Source organism: Thalassophryne amazonica, chromosome 12 (assembly GCF_902500255.1).
Source record: "Thalassophryne amazonica chromosome 12, fThaAma1.1, whole genome shotgun sequence".
NCBI lineage: Eukaryota > Metazoa > Chordata > Actinopteri > Batrachoidiformes > Batrachoididae > Thalassophryne > Thalassophryne amazonica.
Window position 1 is genome coordinate 104359095 of NC_047114.1, and position 22845 is coordinate 104381939.

General features: G+C 46.8%; 1 protein-coding gene across 1 annotated transcript in view; it reads left to right on the forward strand.

The window, feature by feature from the left end:
• The window catches only part of amph (amphiphysin), a 424563-nt gene that overhangs the window by 45715 nt on the left and 356003 nt on the right, over window positions 1-22845 (forward strand). Inside the window, exons 5-7 of the mRNA XM_034182651.1 lie at window positions 13037-13132; window positions 13212-13319; window positions 20207-20292. Of these exons, the coding sequence (XP_034038542.1) occupies window positions 13037-13132; window positions 13212-13319; window positions 20207-20292 (290 nt within the window). The remainder of the gene's footprint in view (window positions 1-13036; window positions 13133-13211; window positions 13320-20206; window positions 20293-22845) is intronic.

The window sequence follows — 22845 nt, forward strand, 5'->3', positions numbered from 1 at the left end:
AACAAACAGCTCAATACAATAAGGTGTGAGGGACACCACATTTACTGACTGTATAACTGTTAGTCACAAAATCTAACGTACCTCAGGAAGTGTGCTGACGAGCGTGAGACCTCACCCCCTCCTCTTTCACAGACTGTGCATCAAACCTGGACGTTCTCAGCATCCGCTGTTGATGAGATGGCTCCCGAGACGACGATCTCACCCGTCTGGTCACAAGGTCGAGTCTCTGGCAAATACACACTGTGCACTCCAGTCTTAAATGCCAACATGTTCCAATCCATCCAGATGCACCACAGCTGTGAGTCCTGACGAGTCGCAGGTGATCAGGGTGAGGTCCTGACAGCCTCAGCAACACAGCCACTCAGTCCCAAACGCAAGCCACCTGGGAGGAAAACCAAAAAACAGAAACAAACCGGCAGCCAGGCCCCCCCAGCCATATAACAGTACCCCACCCTCACGGGAAGCCTCCCGGCGACCACACACACCTGGCCCAGGAGAAACACCCCCCTCCAGGGACCATGGCTGGAAACCGCGTCTGCGTTCATCCTCCAACAGACTGGTTGAACTGGCTGCATCTTTGCCCTTGTTTCTGACAGTCTCTTAGCACAGGTGTGGCCAGGAGTTCTTACACCTGTGCGGTCAGCCTTTATCCAAACATGTGTGATTAGTCATAAAACAAAACAACCAAAACACCCCCCCCTCCCCAGGGGACCGTCCCATCAAACCCCAGGGAAGGGGAGAAAGGAAAAACAACCCAAACCCAAGCCTACAAACAAAAATACTAAACCCCCCCCCCCCCCCCCCCCCCCCCCCCCAGAGGACCGTTCCATCAAACCCTAGGGAAGGGGAGAAAAGAAAAACAACCCAAACTTGAGCTCACAAACAAAATGCCAAAATACCCCCCCTCCCCCCCCCCCCAGAGGACCGTTCCATCGAACCCCAGGGAAGGGGAGAAAAGAAAAACCCAAACTTGAGCTCACAAACAAAAATGCCAAAATACCCCCCCTCCTCCCCCCAAACGACACGTAGGGACCAACACCCCCCAGAGGGCCACCCGCCAGCTCCAGGAGTAATAACCACGGCCGAGGTCCCTCTGGGATCCAACGTCACCCACGGGGACTACCAGCGCCTCCCAGAGGACCACTCGTCAACCCCAGGAGACGCCTCCCCTCACGACCAATGGACCCAGCCCCGGCCGTCCACGGCTAGATGGACCCAACGCCCTTTCCCCCCCAGAGGACACCACAGTCAAACCCTGAGGGCGGAAACTGGGGGGGGAAAACAAAAAGACACCCGAAACTCCCCCCCTCCCCTCCCGGGTGCAGAGGCTACCTGGGAAACGCCCAGCACAACCTAACTGCACCCCTCCAGCAATGCCGACACTACGGCACACCCGGCTGGAGTCAGAGGAGAAGAGAGGGCATAACAAAAAACAAAGAGAAAAAACAACCCAAGTACCACCCCATCACCCCCCAGGGGACCGCTCCATCTAACCCTGGGGATGTGAAACAAAAAGAAATAAAAGAAAAAACAAACAGACCACCACACAGTTGTTTGGGTCCTTTTTTTTTTTGTTTTTTTTTTGTTTTTTTGTTCTTTGTCAGACAGGCTGCAGGGTCACAACCCCAGACAAATAGTGGACAACAAAAAAAATAAAATCCCACACAAAAACCAACTCAAAAAACACCCACACAAAATGAACTAACACAAAACAAATCAGTGAGTTATACCGTCAAGCTCAACCAAATGGAACACACCTGTTCCTACTCAAGAGCTTGACGGTAATGTGATTCAGTCACCACAAGGGGGAACCAGAGTGCAAAAAATGAAAAAACCCTTTGGCGACAGAAAAAACAAACGAGCTGCTCTTATGTGCGCAGCTGAGTGCAACACACAACCAAAATGTGCTCAACTAAATAACGCCGGAGCTGATACAACAGACGCAGTAGTTACCTTTGTCCGGGGAAACGGGGCTACGACTGTAACACAGGAAGCCCAGCGACCCGTGCTAACAGAGCTCCGCCGTGCGCGTGAACCCATTACAAACGCACTCTTGCAGCTCCCGTTTAAACCTCTTATCCGGTCGGAGTGTGACGCGAAGCCGTCGCCAGTCAGACTCCACCACGACCCACGGATAAGGCACAACACAGGAACACGGCTGCAAGAGAGCACAAATCAGTAGCCAGTAATGGGTTCTCAAACACGCACCTTCCGGGCGGAGAGCCCCGCAACTGATCCGGATAACCACTGAACGTCTGCTGCCGCCTTCCCGGCGCGTTACCGTCTCTGCTACCGCTGGGTCCGTGATGTTTGGCCAGAGACTACTGTTATGTGTCGGACGCAGCTCGGAGAACCGACCAGCGTTTGAAGGACCCAGTATGAAATAAGCAGAGCACGGTTCAAAGGCTAACTGAATTTAATACATAACAGTGATAATATAACAAAAAGGTGCGGCCTGGCGTGGTGCGCTCCCAGCAGCGCTAACGGTCCGGAGCCAGAAGCTGTTTCGGACCCAAGGACCCCGCCGACACCCCCCAGGTGGCCGCAACAACCGAGTCTGTGAAAGAAGGAACCATTATGTGAGTCCACACTCTACACACAGAACACTTAAAGGTGTACAAACAGCAAACACTTCCTGGCTTGATTACTGATCAGCTTCCCAACCTGCAGGCATGGAACATCCAGTTCACAAAACTCCACTGCAGTGGAAGCTGATACATGACTAACAAACAGCTCAATACAATAAGGTGTGAGGGACACCACATTTACTGACTGTATAACTGTTAGTCACAAAATCTAACGTACCTCAGGAAGTGTGCTGACGAGCGTGAGACCTCACCCCCTCCTCTTTCACAGACTGTGCATCAAACCTGGACGTTCTCAGCATCCGCTGTTGATGAGATGGCTCCCGAGACGACGATCTCACCCGTCTGGTCACAAGGTCGAGTCTCTGGCAAATACACACTGTGCACTCCAGTCTTAAATGCCAACATGTTCCAATCCATCCAGATGCACCACAGCTGTGAGTCCTGACGAGTCGCAGGTGATCAGGGTGAGGTCCTGACAGCCTCAGCAACACAGCCACTCAGTCCCAAACGCAAGCCACCTGGGAGGAAAACCAAAAAACAGAAACAAACCGGCAGCCAGCCCCCCCCAGCCATATAACACACTGTGTGACAGCTTTTTGTCATTCTTTGTTGAAAAAGTGTCACAGATCAGGGCTTCGATCTCAGTGTCTTACTCTAATGATTTTAATTTAAACACTGAGTGCACTTCGGCCTTTGTTAAGTTTCAGCCTCTGTCTTTAACTGAATTGCTCAAAGTGGTTCAGCAATTAAGACCTTCCAATTGTCTTTTTGATTCTGTTCCTGCATGATTTTTAAAAAGTGTTATTTCTGTCCTTGGGCCATACATTTTAAATGTTATGAATGGTTCTCTTTTATCTGGTTGTGTTCCAGGAGTTTTAAAACATGCTGTAGTTCAGCCTCTCCTCAAAAAGCCCACCTTGGATCATAATATTCTTGCCAATTATAGGCCTGTTTCAAAGTTGCCATTTTTAGCTAAAATCCTTGAGAAAATTGTCTATGATCAGTTTCAGTCTCATTTGGATACTAATGGCATTTTTGAAAAATTTCAGTCTGGCTTCAAATCACTTTGTAGTACTGAAACAGCACTGTTGAAAGTTTTTAATGATCTCCTTTTAATTGTTGACTCTGGTTGCTCTGGGATTTTAGTTTTGCTGGATTTGACAGCAGCCTTTGACACGGTTGATCACTGTATTTTACTGTCCCGTCTGGAGCATTATGCAGGTTTTAAAGGGACAGCACTGGAGTGGTTCATATCTTATCTTAGAGACCGTAGTTTCTCTGTGCACCTTGGGCCACACCAGTCCAGCTCAGCATCCTTAAATTATGGTGTTCCACAAGGCTCTGTTTTGGGTCCCGCCCTTTTTTCACTGTATATGCTGCCACTTGGCACCATATTCAGAAAATACAACTTGGCCTTTCATTTTTATGCTGATGACCTGCAAATCTATCTGCCACTTAAGCTTCCATCAAATTCTTTTACTAATTTGGTAAATTGTCTGCAGGAAGTGAAAACTTGGTTGGCCCAAAACTTTAATTCTCAATGAGAATAAAACTGAAATAGTTGGTTTTGGCCCTGCATGGTCATCTGGTTCATATGATGTGCTTGGTCCTTTGTCTTCCTGTGTGCATGATTCTGTCAGAAATCTGGGGGTCATTTTTGACAGCTCCTTTAAAATGGACAAGCAAATTAATTCTGTGGTAAAGGCCAGTTTCTTCCAACTCAGAATCTTGAGAAAAGTGAAGGCTTACCTCCCAGCGTGTGATTTTGAGCGAGTTATTCATTTGTTTATAACATCTCGTCTTGATTATTGTAACTCACTCTACTGTGGACTGGACCAGTCGTCTCTAAAGCGTCTGCAGCAGGTCCAGAACGCTGCTGCACAACTGCTTACAAGGACAAGGAAGCGAGAGCACATCACCCCTGAGTTAGCCTCGCTTCACTGGCTCCCAGTCACATTTAGGATTGATTTTAAAATCCTGCTGCTTGTGTTCAAGTGCTTAAATGGTTTGGCTCCCAAATACCTCTCTGAGCTTTTGACTCCTTATGTTCCGGTCAGATCAGTGAGGTCAGAAAGCCAGCTTTTATTAAATGTGCCCAGATCTCGATTAAAAACTCGAGGTGATCGGGCTTTTTCGGTGGCTGTACCTAAACTTTGGAACAGTTTGCCTTTGCACATCAGAGCTGCTCCATCTCTAGAGTCTTTTAAATCTGTTCTTAAGACTCATTTTTATGCTTTGGCTTTTAATACAATTTAAGCTGTGTGTCTGGTCTTATGTGTCTTTGTATATTTTGGAATTTTAATGCTCTGTTGTTTTGTGGTATGGTTTTTGATATTGTTTTTACTGTGAAGCACTTTGGGCAGCTGTTGTTGTTGTAAATGTGCTATATAAATAAAATTGACATTGACATTGACATTAGAACCCCAACAAGACCTGGTCCACATGAAAGATCACTGCCCCTGAAGCATACACGTAACTGATAACAACCTAAAAAAAAAGCCACACCATTGGCAAAATCATGGCTCTCAGTCTGGTCTGATGAGATATGATGATGATTAGGTTTTGCAAGTCTTGTGTGATTTTTATATGAAATCTATAAAGCCCCTTTCACAACGGGCCAACGTAGAGTTGCGTAATGCGGCACACTGACTATGCAGAGTTTAAGCTCTCCGCCGAGTTTATGCAGCCCCATGCGGCAGTTCACTGAGGGACACAAAGGGGTACCCATTTTTTTTCGGCATAGAGCACTGGACGCTGAAAGTACGCAGTTTTTAAACAAGTCTTCACAACACTGCGCTACTGTACACATCCAAAAACTTAGTGTGTCAGACAAACCAGCACCATGGTGCCTTACTGGTTAGCACTGTTACCTCATAGCAAGAAGGTCATGGGATCGATTCCCACCTTTGGCCTTTCTGTGTGGAGTTTGCATGTTCTCCCTGTGTTCGTGTGGGTTTCCTCTGGGTGCTCCAGTTTCCTCCCACATTTAAAGACACATTTTAAGACAATGGGACTAACCTGGTTAAATCAAGGTTAAATTAAAATTAAACAGGCAGAGATGCATCCACAAGCCGCTGGAGGAGAACAGGTGTAGCGCGTGTGATTCATGCAGCCCGCAGCACCTGTGCATGCTTACTCCAGGTGATCGAACTGGCGCACTTGTGTGTGTGGTGAAATGATCCATCAGCTGCGTTTGTGTGTGTTCATAAAATAGCTGAAAGAGCCCACTGCACGTGAACGAGGCAGGCATGCATCCTGTTATCAGATAACTGCTCAAATCTGATCTCCCGTGTTTCCATTCAGTCGTACGATAATCAGAGAAACATGGTTTACATTTTTTTTATTCATAAATTGGATTTCTTTCGAAATCCAGAGAAGAGAAACAGCAGATCCTGCACAGAGACAGCACTCGCTTGCTCTCTTGCTCTTTCTCTCTCTCACACTCTCTTTAGAATGCTGAAACAACAAATGCGATGTCAATATTTTTTACTTAACGGACTCTGAACTTTGCGATCTGATCTTACAAACCCTGACGAGGCAGCAGCGTGTCCTGCTGTACGTGTTGGGGAAGTGTAGTGACACAGACCCACAACAGGGGGCGTAAATGAACGGACAGTGGATGAGCCAAAAAGATAACAATTTACTGTTGTGAATGTGCACAACGGAATACAGACAATCACAGATTTAGAATCCAGTCAAATATACAAAGATGACGTGTGGGCAGGCTCGAGGATAGAAGACGTCTGTCCAGAGAAGAGCCGGGCCCCACACGATTTCCACCGCCGACGGAGCTGGAGCACACTGGAGCCGCCAAGTCCTGAGTCCCCAGGTGGCCACCGTCTCCAGCTGTCAGACCTGGTACTGCTGGCAGGAAGCAGAAACTGTTTATGTTTATGGTTTATGTTAAACTGTTTATGGTGGGTGTGTGCACACCCAGCAAAACAGTCGGCAAACAGTCCAGTTCCTTTTGTGGGTAAATCTCCACCTCCAACACAGGAACAATAAACGTGCAGCGCCTGAGTGACTACTTATCCAATTGGGTGTGAGGAGCGAAGAGCGTCGTCTCCTCCACAATCCACAAACCCAGCTTCCAGCTGCGGACAGTCAACAGGTATGCCTGCAAAATATTCAGAGACAAATGTGTGCGTTCGGCACCAAAAATGGCTGAGGATTTTACCTGAGTGGTAGAACGATATCTCGGCAGGGAGGTGGAGTTGCTGTCCGGCTTTTATGGATGGATGGAATGATGAGATGAGTGGCACCTGCCACGCCCGGCTGCTTCCTCGAGGCGGCTGCGCCCTCTCGTGCCTGAAGCCCGCACTTCAGGCAGGGCGCCCTCTGGTGGTGGGCCAGCAGTACCTCCTCTTCAGCGGCCCACACAACAGGACCCCCCAACGGGCGCCTCCTGGCACCTGACCAGGCTTGTCGGGATGTCGTGTGTAGAAGTCGGCCAGGAGGGCCGGGTCCAGGATGAAGCTCCTCTTCACCCAGGAGCGTTCTTCGGGTCCATACCCCTCCCAGTCCACCAAATACTGGAACCCCCGGCCCTTTCGACGGACGTCCAGGAGCCTGCGAACCGTCCAAGCAGGCTTCCCGTCGATGATCCGGGCAGGAGGCGGCGCCGGTCCGGGGGTGCAGTGGGGCGAGGTGTGGCGTGGTTTGATTCGTGAGACATGAAATACCGGGTGGATCCGCAGTGAAGCTGGGAGCTGTAGCTTCACTGCGGCTGGGCTGAGGATCTTGAGGATCTTGAACGGTCCAATGTATTGGTCCTTCAACTTAGGGGAGTCCACTTGTAAGGGGATGTCCTTTGTTGAAAGCCACACCTCCTGCCTGGGCTGGTATTCAGGGGCCGGGGAACGCCGGCGGTCTGCATGGGCCTTGGCCCTCGTCCGGGCCTTCAGCAGGGCAGAGCACGCGTGCGCTACACCTGACAGCATCTTCGTAGGTGGGCCTGGACCGAGGGGGCACCGACCTCTCCCTCCACCATTGGAAACAGTGGGGGCTGGTGCCCCAAACACACCTCAAATGGGGAGAGGCCAGTAGCAGAGGACACTTGGCTATTATGAGCATACTCGATCCAGGCCAGATGGTTACTCCAGGCCGCCGGGTGCGCGGAGGTCACACAGCGGAAGGCCTGTTCTAGCTCCTGGTTCGCATGCTCTGCCTGTCCGTTCGTCTGTGGGTGATACCCGGACGAGAGGCTCACGTTGGCCCCCAGTTCTCTGCAGAAACTCCTCCAGACTTGAGAGGAGAACTGAGGACCATGATCCGAGACAATGTCAGTTGGTATCCCATGCAGACGTACAACATGGTGGACCAGCAGGTCTGCGGTCTCCTGGGCTGTTGGGAGCTTCGGGAGGGCCACGGAGTGGGCCGCCTTGGAGAATCAGTCCACTCTCGTGAGGATGGTCGTCATGCCCTGGGATGGCGGGAGGCCCTTGACAAAGTCCAGGCCGATGTGTGACCAGGGGCGATGAGGCACCGGAAGCGGCTGGAGGAGTCCCTGGGTCTTTTTATGGTCAGCCTTGCCCCTGGCACAGGTGGTACAGGCCTGGACGTACTCCCGGACGTCGGCCTCCATGGACGCCCACCATAAGCGCTGCCGGACCACTGCCACGGTTATTCGCACCCCTGGGTGACAGGAGAGCTTGGAACCGTGACAGAAGTCCAGTGCTGCAGCTCTGGCTTCTGGTGGGACGTATAGTCGATTCTTCGGGCCGGTCCCCGGGTCCGGGCTCCATGCCGGGGCCTCCCGGACGGTCTTCTCCACGTCCCAGGTGAGAGTGGCCATGATAGTGGACTCGGGGATGATAGGTTCCGGTGGATCTGACAGCTCAGTTTTGACTTCCTCTTCATGTACCCGGGACAAGGCATCAGATCTCTGGTTCTTGGTCCTGGGGCGGTAGGTGATCTGGAAGTCAAAACGCCCGAAGAACAGTGACCAGCGGGCTTGCCTGGGGTTCAGACGCTTGGCGGTCCGGATGTACTCCAGGTTCCGATGGTCAGTGAAAACCGTGAATGGCACCGCAGCTCCCTCCAACAGGTGTCTCCACTCCTCAAGAGCCTCTTTCACTGCAAGGAGTTCCCGATTGCCCACATCATAGTTCCGCTCTGCCGGGGTCAACCTGCGAGAAAAATAGGCACAAGGGTGGAGGACCTTATCGGACTCCCCGCTCTGGGACAGCACGGCTCCTATCCCTGAGTCAGAGACATCCACTTCAACCACAAACTGGCGGCTATGGTCGGGCTGCACCAGAACTGGTGCAGTCGAAAACCGGCGTTTCAACTCCCTAAACGCGGCTTCGCACCGATCCGACCAGGTGAAGGGGACTTTAGAGGAGGTCAGGGCTGTCGGGACTAACCACCTGACTGTAACCCTTAATGAACCTCCTGTAGAAATTTGCAAAGCCGAGGAACTGTTGCAGCTTCCTACGGCTTGTCGGTTGGGGCCAATCTCTCACCGCCGCAACCTTGGCCAGATCAGGGGCGACGGAGTTGGAGGAGATTATGAACCCCAGAAAGGACAAAGAAGTGCGGTGGAACTCGCACTTCTCACCCTTCACAAACAGCCGGTTCTCCAACAACCACTGCAGGACCTGACGTACATGCTTGACATGAGTCTCAGGATCCAGGGAAAAGATGAGTATATCGTCCAGGTATACAAAGACGAATCAGTGCAGGAAGTCCCGCAAGATGTCATTTACCAAAGCTTGGAACGTCGTGGGGGCGTTGGTGAGGCCGAACGGCATGACCAGGTACTCAAAGTAACCTAACGGGGTGTTAAATGCCGTCTTCCATTCGTCTCCCTTCTGGATCCGAACCAGGTGGTACGCATTCCTAAGATCTAGTTTGGTGAAAATTTTGGCTCCATGCAGGGGCGTGAACACTGAATCCAACAGGGGCAACGGGTATCGGTTGCGAACAGTAATCTCATTCAGCCCTCTGTAATCAAAGCATGGACGGAGTCCGCCGTCTTTCTTTCCCACAAAAAAGAAACCAGCACCCATCGGGGAGGTGGAGTTCCGGATCAGCCCGGCAGCTAACGAGTCCCGGATGTAGGTTTCCATTGATTCGCGCTCTGGACGTGAGAGGTTGTACAACCTGCTGGACGGGAACTCAATGCCCGGGATCAAATCAATGGTGCAATCATACGGACGGTGTGGGGGAAGAGTGAGTGCCAGATCTTTGCTGAAGATGTCGGCGAGATCGTGGTACTCCTCAGGCACCGCCGTCAGATTGGGGGGGACTTTAACCTCCTCGTTAGCAGTCAAACCTGGGGGAACCGAGGATCCTAAACACTCCCGGTGGCAGGTTTCGCTCCACTGAGCCACAACCCCAGACGGCCAATCAATCCGGGGATTGTGTTTTATCATCCATGGGAAGCCCAAAATTACGCGGGAGGTAGAAGGTGTAACAAAAAACACAATCTCCTCCCGATGATTCCCAGACACAACCAATGTTACGGGCTGTGTCTTGTGCGTGATTAAAGGAAGAAGGGTGCCATCTAGCGCCCGTACCTTCAATGGTGACGGAAGGGCCACTAGAGGGAGCCCTACTTCCTTTGCCCATCTGCTGTCCAACAGATTCCCTTCCGACCCCGTGTCCACCAGTGCTGGGGCGTGAAGGGTTAGATCCCCACTCAGGATCATAACTGGGAGTCGTGCAGATTTACATGCGCACCCCTCGTGCGTGTTATGACCCACCCTTAGCCCAGTCTCTAAAGGCGAGTGTTGACAGAGACAGTCCGTTTACAAAGGCGGCGCGGAGTGCAACAGTATTCCAGCCGGCCCTCGCTGCCGCGATGCGGAAGGCGACTGCATACTCGACCGCACTCCGATGCCCCTGTCTCATAGACAGCAGCACATCTGAAGCGGTCTCGCCTGTCTTAGGATGATCGAACACCAGTCTGAACTCCCTCACAAACTCAGTATATGTTGTTAGGAGCCGTGAATTCTGCTTCCAGAGCGCCGTAGCCCAGGCGCGTGCCTCACCTCGAAGCAAATTAATAACATAAGCCACCCAGCTGGAGTCCGACGTGTACATGACGGGACGCTGTGCAAAGACGAGCGAACACTGCATTAAGAAGTCTGCGCACGTCTCTACACAACCTCCGTACGGTTCCGGGGGACTTATGTATGCTTCAGGGGACGGTGGGGGGGTTCGTTGAATGACCAGTGGAACGTCTATATTCGGCACCAGGTCAGCAGGAGGAGGAGCTGCAGCCGCGCCCCGTGTGAGCGCTTCCACCTGTGTGGTGAGAGCCTCCATCCTACGATCGAGTATGACGTTCTGCTCGGTCACTAAGTCCAACCGAGCAGTGAAGGCGGTTAGGATTTGCTGCAACTCACCTAACACGCCTCCTGCTGGCGCCTGTGCACCCTGTTCTTCCATTGGTTGTTCACTTGATGGTTGACGCCCCTCGGGATCCATGACGTTGGCCGAGATATCCTGTTGGGGAAGTGTAGTGACACGGACCCACAACAGGGGGTGTAAATGAACGGACAATGGATGAGCCAAAAAGATAACAATTTACGGTTGTGAATGTGCACAACGGAATACAGACAATCACAGATTTAGAATCCAGTCAAATATACAAAGGTGATGTGTGGGCAGGCTCGAGGATAGAAGACGTCTGTCCAGAGAAGAGCCAGGCCCCACACGATGTCCACCGCCGACAGATCTGGAGCACACTGGAGCCGCCAAGTCCTGAGTCCCCAGGTGGCCACCATCTCCAGCTGTCAGACCTGGTACTGCTGGCAGGAAGCAGAAACAGTTTATGGTGGGTGTGTGCACACCCAGCAAAACAGTCAGCAAACAGTCCAGTTCCTTTTGTGGGTAAATCTCCACCTCCAATACAGGAACAATAAACGTGCAGCGCCTGAGTGACTACTTATCCAATTGGGTGTGAGGAGCGAAGAGCGTCGTCTCCTCCACAATCCACAAACTCAGCTTCCAGCTGTGGATAGTCAACAGGTATGCCTGCAAAATATTCAGAGACAAATGTGTGCGTTCGGCACCAAAAACGGCTGAGGGTTTTACCTGAGTGGTAGAATAATATCTCGGCAGGGAGGTGGAGTTGCTGTCCGGCTTTTATGGATGGATGGAATGATGAGATGATGAGTGGCACCTGCCACTCCCAGCTGCTTCCTTGAGGCGGCTGCGCCCTCTCGTGCCTGAAGCCCGCACTTCAGACAGGGCGCCCTCTGGTGGTGGGCCAGCAGTACCTCCTCTTCAGCGGCCCACACAACAGTACGTCTGGAAACGTGAGTGCCGTTTCAAGGATTCAAAGGATTCAAAAGATTCAAAAGAATTTTATTGTCATATGCACAAAGGAACATGTTCCCTGCACAATGAAATGTGTTTACTGCATTTAACCCATCCTAATTGCCAGTTAGGAGCAGAAGTCGCCTTTAGGTTCCCGGGGACCAGCTCCAGATGTATATCCTGCCTTAGGTCAACAGCAGGACTGAGCAAACCATGACCGGCCTCATGACGACAGACGACACACACATAACACACAACACACATAAGCCGGCCCGGTACATGAACACATATAAAAAGCACACACAAGGTAAAACTTGGGAAAGAAAAACCTTCATTGCTGCTGCATTGAATCATGCAGCAGCAATGCAGGGAAAAAACCCATCAGCACAATGAACAGTGATCACACACAACAACAGGACGAGAGACGACGACCGATATTTGTAAGAGTCCAGTTATCAGACAGAGCACTGTCTTCAGTACATTGCTTTCATGTACGGTTTTGAGAACAAAGCGCATTTCCACAATGCCACAAAATCCCCAAAAAGTAGGCAGGAGTGGACTGAGAGGCAGAAAAATAGCAGCAAGGGCTACATACATGGCAGTAAGCATACAGTAAGCAACCACATGCATCAGGAACACAACCATATGCCATCATACAGCCGTCTACACAGGGACGATGCCAAATCGGTGTGATTTTCCGGTGTACTCTATGTACATCACAATGCAAGTGTATGCAAGCCCAGTCTGAAAGGGGCTTAAGGCAGAAATATATGGAACCTATGTCAGGAGATTCAATTGCATCCAGTGAACACATGGATATAAGATGTTTGAATGTAAGATGCGTGATTTAGGATTTACCGGCCAAAATGTATATCCCAGATGTACAGCACATGACCCGAATCCCCTAGAGAGGGATTTTCTTGTGTGGTACACACAGACTTTTGAACCACTTCTGAAAATGTCACCAACACAGATTGTACTGTCTAGGTTGCAGTCTCTTATTTAGTGTTGGTATAGAAGATTAATCTGAATGAAAACAACAGGGGTCCCAACTCTGCTGCTGCTGGGAACAGCACTGCTTGTACTCAAATAATTTGTGTGTCTTGTGTTGTGATTTGACACTGTAAAAATAAATGTAATTGCTGGTACAGAATGCATGTTTTTTTTTTTTTTTTTTGCAGGACTGTGATGCGTTATGGGAAGACTTCCATAACAAAGTGGTAGACTCAACTCTTCTCAACCTTGATGAATATCTGCTACACTTCCCAGATCTCAAGGTAGTGTTTTCAAACCTTAAAAATATCTTAGAAGGGTAATCATCCTCAATGATGAATTGATAGTTTCTGTTCCTATCAGAACCGTGTGGCCAAGAGAAGTCGAAAGCTCATAGACTATGACAGCGCTCGCCATCATGTGGAAACCCTGCAAGCTTCTGGGATGAAGAATGACCGCAAAATGATGAAGGTCAGCTATATTTAGCTTTACCTAATCCATTTTCAATTGATTCAAAATATGCCAATATATAGAAAGGGGTTTAAATCCCATTCATGCTGCGTATCTGCATCTTGTGCATTCTCTCAGGTCACCCAGCTGTAAAAATGGGTGCCAGCTTTGGCTGGGGAAGTAAATGTGAGGCGTCACTGTAAAGGACTTTGAGCATCTGCTTAATGGAAGAACGTGATAGAAATGCAGTCTATCTTCCCCTCCTTCCTTCACAAGTCCATGTTTTCATCTTATGTTCTGAAGGGAAAAAAAATGATCTTATTCAGAAATATCTGGTAATCTCAACTTGCAAACCTATGAGATGAGATGAGATTTATTGTCATTGTCATTACACGAGTGCAACAACAACGAAATTATGTTTACACTCCAATTACCTCAGACAAAATACAGCAATTAATCCACAAGACTAAGAGTCAAGCTTTCAAATGAATTAAAGCTCTGTCTGGGTCGTTGATTAATTAATAAGCTGGAGTGGAAGATTGCTGCTAATCCTCCGCCTCGGCCCGTGCTACGAGCGTTCTGACAGTTAGTGTGACTCGGGGGTGTTGACTCATTTAAACTAACATATTCATCCTGCTGTAACCAGGTTTCTGTAAGGCAGAATAAATTAATATGTTGATCAATTATTATATAATTTACTAACAGGGACTTAGAAGAGAGAGACCTAATGTTTAATAGACCACATTTAACTGTTTTAGTCTGTGGTGTAGTTGAAGGTGCTATATTATTTTTTTATTTTTTTTTTATTTTTATGCTTAAATAGATTTTTACTGGTTATTGGTGGTCTGGGAGCAGGCACCGTCTCTATGGGGATGGGGTATTGGGGGGATGGCAGGGGGAGAGAAGCTGCAGAGAGGTGTGTAAGACTATTAGTGTGTAACGCGCTGTGAGCGTCTGATGCAGATAGAAAAGCGCTATAGAAATGCAGTCTATTTACCATCTTACCTTTTGTCATTTGATTGGTGCTTTGTATGTCACGTGACATGGATTATTCGTCCCATTTGTGTTGCATTGCATTTAGAGTGCAATTTGGTTCCATTAGGGTGAAAATTTGGTTCCATACGTTTGGTACCATTGCACTCTGCGCGCACACACACACACACACACACACACACAGGTGTGTAAGACTACAACTCTGCTTCTTGGTCCCAACCCTGGATAGTCACGGTTTGGAGGGTGTAGTAAAATTGGCCAGATTTCTAGAAATGAGAGCTGCTCCATCCAAAGTGGGATGGATGCCGTCTCTCCTAACAAGACCAGGTTTTCCCCAGAAGCTTTGCCAATTATCTATGAAGCCCACCTCATTTTTTGGACACCACTCAGACAGCCAGCAATTCAAGGAGAACATGCGGCTAAACATGTCACTCCCGGTCCGATTGGGGAGGGGCCCAGAGAAAACTACAGAGTCTGACATTGTTTTTGCAAAGTTACACACCGATTCAATGTTAATTTTAGTGACCTCCGATTGGCGTAACCGGGTGTCATTACTGCCGACGTGAATTACAATCTTACCGAATTTACGCTTAGCCTTAGCCAGCAGTTTCAAATTTCCTTCACTGTCGCCTGCTCTGGCCCCCAGAAGACATTTGACTATGGTTGCTGGTGTCGCTAACTTCACATTTCTCAAAACAGAGTCGCCAATACCGCAGTGAAAGCCAACCACCAGTAGAGGCAAGCAAGCAACAATAGGATCACATCAGAATTAAAGATAACACATATACATTTGACATTGTTCATGTGCACTAAACTTGAAGCAGTCCGTCATCCGAATTGAGGAAAAGTGGGTGAAGGCTGCAGCAGGAGGGGCCTGTGCCGCCCAGCTTGGGGAGTTGAAGGCTGCAGCAGTAAAATCCGCACTGCCTTCGAGGTGACAGGGAGGAAGCCAGGGTGAGGGGAGTGGAGAGACAATGGGAGGGGGGTAATAGGGAAGGAGGGAGGGAGACATGCGTCGTGTGCAGATGAGTTAAGTTTATGTCAGTTTCTGTTCATGTGTGCTTAAAGTCTGATGTTGCTAGGCAACAGCAGGCTGGAGAGGGGGTAGATAGATAAGAATGGGGAGCTGAATTCCTTCACCAAGGCCGTAGATCTTTCTGGGGGAAGAGCAGGGCAATTGACCTTCAGGAGCCGATAAGGCTGCCATGTACAATTTCTAGGAGCGATTAGGAGGAGAGATACAGAATTCCATGTACTGCACCTCTGACCATCTAGAGTCCAAATTTATGAAGAATAGTCTCCGGTCCTCAGCAGCACATTCCTTTGCAATGCAGCGATATGCTCCAAGATGGTATCCATTTTATGTTTGAGTTCAAGAGTTAACGCAGTCTGAGATTGTTGCATTGCCCAACTCATTAATCATGATGGACAGATGAGGTGATGAGATTTTGGTAGCAGCCATCTTGCTAATATTCCTGTGGATCAGGACAACGCACAAACCAATCAGCACCAAACCTCCCACCATAAAAGCAAATAGAAATAAATCCTCAAACATCTTCCACAGAGAGTGGAGCCAAGCATGTCGCACTCCATTCTCTCAGGCGTCGAGAGCATAGCCCGCTGGGTAGGTTCCATCAGGGCATGCAGGGTCCCCCAGCCCTGATTTCCTTGTTGAAAAAAAAAAAAATGGTGTCAATAGCGTTGAGAGACCAGCAGATCAATTCCATGGTTAATCCAAATCTTAATTTGAAGAATTCACAGTCTAGTGAAACTAGGACTTTGAAGGTCGGAGCAGAGATAGAGAACCGAAAAAGGAGGAGAGGAGAGGGGACGAATGTGACCGTCCTTGCCGGAGTCCCAAGCTGAAAGGAAAGGAAAAGCTGATGCACCAGTTTTAAACTAAAACCAACCCTCCTTTTAAAAAATGACAGTATGTTGTCTTCATTGTTTTGTCTTAAGTTGAATAGGGTGAGCCTTTTTAAATTCATCTGTTCATTGTCTTTATGAGCAACATACATTCTGAGAAAACAGCATTTCAGTGTGAAATTCATTATTTAATATGGCATTTGATATGCTCCACCCTGAACCATCTAGCAGGTGCCAATGTTCACTATGTGGAAGCATAGCACACAGTGTCTTCCATTTCATGCAAACTCCAGAACAATGTTTGGGCGGCAGGTGTTTCAAAGGATTCATAATGTTATAAAGCAGTGTTTTAAGTTAGCAACACTAATTTGTAGTTCTGGTGAAAGGTTGTGATGTCATCCCCAGCTACACATTTGATCTATTTTATGATTCTGGTTTTACGTTCCTGTTCTGTTTTATATTTTGTGTGTTGTATTTGCCTTGTGTTAATAGAAACCATGATGTGCACAAACATGCCAACATCATGGTTTAACAACAGAGCTGCTGTAGTTATGGTGCTGCATGATCAGGGTTGGGAGAGTTACTTTAAAAATGTATTCCGATACAGTTACTAGTTACCTGTTGAAAAATGTAGTCAGTAACGTAATCCAAGTACCATAATATTAAAGTAATGTCATTTGATTACTTTCAATTACTTCTGGATTACTCCAATATCAAATATGCTAATACAGACAAAAGAAACTAAACAGAAATAGTCTTGACCACATAGTACAGTTTATCAAGCAAAAATCAAACTGTTTCTTTTCCATGGCATGCTCTGTTTTACTTCACATTATGAATTAAGAGCACCACAATATTGTTTTAAACACACCCAGTGTTCACCTGCTCAGTTTTCAACAAAAAATGCCAAACAAATGAAGGATAATGAAAACTCAGGCGTGTGCGGATGAATTTATAATTAAAAGTGGCAGAACAATATACAAAACAAAAAAGTCTGCTACTTGTTCAGTAAAATGATCTTACTTTAGTCTTTCATGTAGCATTCACACCAAGGTTTAACATATCAGTCCACTTATTGAACTTTCAAAATAAGAACAACAGCATAATGAAACCATTAAGTAAATCCTGTCAGTCAGGAGGCGTGGTCGCCATTTTAATTCCGGGCAAGTTAGTGATTTGCGTGCATAGAAGTTCAAGAAACAGGTGGAATATGTCGGAAAGCTGCGCATGTTGGCAAAGTCACAAATGGAGGAACAAGGGAGACAATATTCCCTTCCATAAGTAAGTGGTTTTGGTTCTTCTTGTCACTTTGTCCGTGATATTTGGATGATAAATAGCTGTATGTCTCCTGCCGTGTCACCCGATGACACGGACCATTAACTCTTCACTTATGTCTAGTTGATATTTTCCACTGCTAGACCAATGTCTAGTTAAAATACTTGCCGTTAGTGATTAAAATTGTTTGACAAGACTGGGGATTTTTTTTAAATTTGCACCTTAAAATAATGAGATTATAATGACCCGCGCTGTGCCGCTCACAGTCACACCCACACAGAGAGATGTGTACACACACCACTGACTTCATGAATGAAACTCGGTCAGTAAAGGATAATTGTGTAAAAATATAATATATATATATAAATGTATTGTAATGGTTTTAGGAGCCGCAGCTGCTGCAGCAGGACGCCTCAGCTCAGCAGCTTGAACAGTGCAGATCCGTGTAACTTTCAACACTAATATTTGGGAATGTGTGTGTGTCAGAGTAAGTTTAATAATTTCCTGACATAATTTAATGTAATTTAATTTTACTGGCTCAATATCCAGGTCAAAATGGCATTTTTTAACATGTATTTTGCGTGCATTTTTCTGAGTGTGTTCAGTCACGAATCTCCATTGAAAATGCATTAACATCCGGGTACTTCATCAATATTTTGCCCGGTTGGGAGGCGTCATGCTGTCCACGTTTTCATTTCAAAGAAAAAAAAAATTATATACAGATAATATCATAAAATGCATTAAAATTGTAATCCTGCGAACTAATCCCCATTTTTCCTAAATATACCTGTAATCTGAATGTCTTTTTTTCTGTAACTGTAGCGGAATACAGTTACCTTTTTTTTGTGTGTATCCTAATTACGTAACGCCGTTACATGTATTCCGTTACTCCCCAAGCCTGTACACGAGTGTTCTCGAGGGAGGTCTATTACTTGTATTTACTGTGTATTCCCCTTTACTCACACCCCAACATCACCAAAATGTCCCAAGGACCTAGACCTTCAACTGATTGTTACTTTAATTTTATTCACTTTATACATGCTTCCCTTAGGCAGTATTATTAGACGGTATTGCTTAAATTTTCATTGTTACGCAGATGATACCCAGCTTTATCTATCCATGAAGCCAGAGGACACACACCAATTAGCTAAACTGCAGGATTGTCTTACAGACATAAAGACATGGATGACCTCTAATTTCCTGCTTTTAAACTCAGATAAAACTGAAGTTATTGTACTTGGCCCCACAAATCTTAGAAACATGGTGTCTAACCAGATCCTTACTCTGGATGGCATTACCCTGACCTCTAGTAATACTGTGAGAAATCTTGGAGTCATTTTTGATCAGGATATGTCATTCAAGGATCTCTCCTTCTAGTCCCCGTCAGCATATCTCACCCATATTGGCCTCTCTTCATTGGCTTCCTGTTAATTCTAGAATAGAATTTAAAATTCTTCTTCTTACTTATAAGGTTTTGAATAATCAGGTCCCATCTTATCTTAGGGACCTCGTAGTACCATATCACCCCAATAGAGCGCTTCGCTCTCAGACTGCAGGCTTACTTGTAGTTCCTAGGGTTTGTAAGAGTAGAATGGGAGGCAGAGCCTTCAGCTTTCAGGCTCCTCTCCTGTGGAACCAGCTCCAAATTCAGATCAGGGAGACAGACACCCTCTCTACTTTTAAGATTAGGCTTAAAACTTTCCTTTTTGCTAAAGCTTATAGTTAGGGCTGGATCAGGTGACCCTGAACCATCCCTTAGTTATGCTGCTATAGACGTAGACTGCTGGGGGGTTCCCATGATGCACTGTTTCTTTCTCTTTTTGCTCTGTATGCACCACTCTGCATTTAATCATTAGTGATCGATCTCTGCTCCCCTCCACAGCATGTCTTTTTCCTGGTTCTCTCCCTCAGCCCCAACCAGTCTCAGCAGAAGACTGCCCCTCCCTGAGCCTGGTTCTGCTGGAGGTTTCTTCCTGTTAAAAGGGAGTTTTTCCTTCCCACTGTAGCCAAGTGCTTGCTCACAGGGGGTCATTTTGACCGTTGGGGTTTTACATAATTATTGTATGGCCTTGCCTTACAATATAAAGCGCCTTGGGGCAGCTGTTTGTTGTGATTTGGCGCTATATAAAAAAATTGATTGATTGATTGATTGAACATGGGCTCAGACAGAATAAAGGGCAAGTTTGTCACATTGACCACAGAAAATAAGGTACTCTACATCATCATTTACCCTTAATTGGAGTAAGGTGTTGAAGATGAGAGACTGAGTGAGCGACATCATCATTTGAACATGCCCAAGATTTGTGCAACATGGCTTCAATAATGATCTTGGAAGGGCCAAATAATATAGATCGGGGTGAAAACCTGTTGACAGAGTTTGGCATCTGAGATATGATGACTAGATTTAAAAATCATGTGGTTCTGCAATGAACAGTAGATATGACACAGATAAAGTTCAGGCCCTGTAACAGTCTGAAGAGGCATAGTTCAGGAGTCAAGTCACTGATGAGACATAGAATTACAAAAAATATAACATTATGTAAAAATATCAGTATGAAGTACTGACAGTATTGGAAACCAACCACTCAATGCAATTCAGTTCAATTTATTTATATAGTTCCAGATCACAACAAAGCTGCCCCAAGGCACTTCACACAGGTAAATCACTCCATTGTGTAGTCGGGAGAAGAGCTGAAATTATCAGTCATTTTATCAGGTGTGTGCAAGTGGCGGGACAGTTAATTTGCTAACAGATGTGATCTTTTTTCTTCCAGGCGGAGGAAGAGCTGAAACAGGCCCAAAAAGTCTTTGATGAGCTGAACGTTAGTCTCCAGGATGAGTTACCGACTCTGTGGGATAGGTGAGTGACTGACAGCTGTTGGACAGCTATCAGTCTGCAACTTTGTGGCAGCTCTAATTGCTTCACTTACTATAAAGTGTCATTGTCCTTAGATGCAATCAACTTGTTTTAATGCGCAAATCTCAAGCATACAGTACCAGTCTAAAGTCTGGACACATTTTCCAAATTGTGTCCAGGCTTTAGACTGGTACTGTATATGGAAGATGTGTAAGAGCTTGGACTCTCAACAGTGTAAGGTTGAATTGGGGCTTTTTCATGTTGTCTGATGTGACAGAGGCCAGCAGTAGTCAACAGGCCTCACTCCCCTGACAGCCAAAGGATGCTCTGGCCACTCAGGCCAGGGCTTTTAGCCGGCTGGTCAGAGCGTCCACCTCCCATGCTAGAGATCGTGAGTTTGTGTCCCGAGTAGAGTAACTGGGAGGACTCAAAGCCAGTTCAATTTATTTCAGTGTATGACATTTATATAGTAAGTAAGTAAGTAAGTAAATTTTATTTATATAGCACCTTTCACAGACAAGAGCCACAAGGTGCTTCACAACATAAAAGCAGAGTACACCACACAAAACATCAGACAATGGCCGAGACATAAAAACATAAAACATAACATAGGATCACAGAGCAGCCCAAAAGCTAAGCAAACGCTTGAGTAAAAAAGAAAGTCTTAAGTTGGCTTTTAAAAGTATCGACAGAGTCCAGTGAGCGCAGAGAGAGCAGGAGACCATTCCAAAGCCTGGGAGCAACAGCCTGGAAGGATCGCTCTCCTCTGGTTGCAAAATGGGTGCGAGGAACCATCAACAGATTTTGGTCCACAGACCTCAAAGCCCTGGCAGGGGCACAAGGCTGGATAAGGTCACAAATATAGGGAGGCGCCTGGCCATGTAGAGCTCTAAAAGTTAAAACCAAAATTTTAAAATTGATCCTGAAGGACACTGGCAGCCAATGAAGCTCCTTTAAAATTGGGGAAATATGAGTCCTTCTGTTAGCTTGTGTCAGAATTCTTGCTGCAGAGTTCTGTACCAACTGCAGTCGACGCAACTCCTTCTTGTTTAGACATGAAAACAAACTGTTACAATAGTCTAAACGTGTTGACACAAAAGCATGAATAATAAGCTCGAAATCATTTCGAGACACCATTTTCCTGGGATTAGAGATGTTTCTTAATTGAAAGAAGCAATTCCTCGTCAGCTGTTTACAATGCTGTACCAACGACATGTCTTTGTCAAAAATGACACCCAGGTTTTGAAGACATGATTTAGCAGACTGGCCCAGGTCTCCCAAGTACTGCTGAATACCTGGAATATGGGCATCAGGGGCAATAACCAATGTCTCTGTTTTGTCTGCGTTAAGCTGAAGAAAGTTATTCATTAGCCATTGTTTAATTTCCGCCAAACAATGGAGGAGGGAATCAAGCCTCTTAATCTCAGATGGCTTAAAGGAGCAGTAAAGCTGGATGTCATCCGCAAATAACTGGTAAGAGACATCAGTAAATCTTTGAATGATCCTACCTAAAGGGATCAAGTACAATAAAAACAAAATGGGGCCCAATACAGAACCCTGAGGGACTCCACATAACAGGTCCGCAGACTCTGACCTTATCTGGTTAGCAAAAACGCTAAAGCTACGCCCAGACAGATATGAAAAAAACCACCGAAGAACTGACCCTGACAGTCCGACATGATCCCTCAATCTATTCAGCAGGACCTGGTGGTCAACAGTATCAAGGGCAGAGGACAAATCCAAAAGAACCAACACGGTGGATTTCCCAGCATCAGCAGACATCATAATGTCGCTGGACACTTTCAAAAGAGTAGTTTCCGTAGAGTGTTGTCTACGAAAACCGGACTGAAACCTGTCATGAATGTTATTCTGATCCAGGAAGAGTGCCAGTTGGTCTGAAACCACCCTCTCGAGGATCTTAGACAGGAATGGGAGCTTAGAAATAGGTCTAAAACTACTTAGCTCCATTTGATTTAAACCTGTTTTTTTCAGTAGAGGCAACACTATGGCATGCTTAAAAGCACTGGGAAACACACCGGTGGACAAAGAAAGATTTACCATTCTAGTAACATATGGACCAATTACCTCAAATACTTTAATAAAGAGCCTGTAGGGAAGGATGTCCAATGAGCAAGAGGAAGGTTTCATCTTGCTCACCAATGCCGAAATATCAGCAAGTGTCACAGCCCTAAATGAAGACCAAATGCTGGGAACAGGCTCAACAACAGTAGAAGTACCAGGGAGGGTGGAGTTTTATCCTTAACTTGAGTTTGTCAATGAGAAAACTCAAAAAAGCATTGCTGTCAGCTTCAGAAAACACAGGAGTAACTGAAGCAGCAGGACATACAAGAGAGTTGATTGTATCAAACAACACTCTGGGATTCTTCTTATTCACAGACACCAGCTGACGTATGTAGACAGAATGGGCACTCTCAGCCATTTTGTTATATGATAGAACCAGCTCCCTGAGATGAAGCCTGTGAACCTCAAGTTTAGAGGATTTCCACAGGCGTTCAGTTCTTCGACACAGTCTCTTAAGACTTAAGAGCTCTTCAT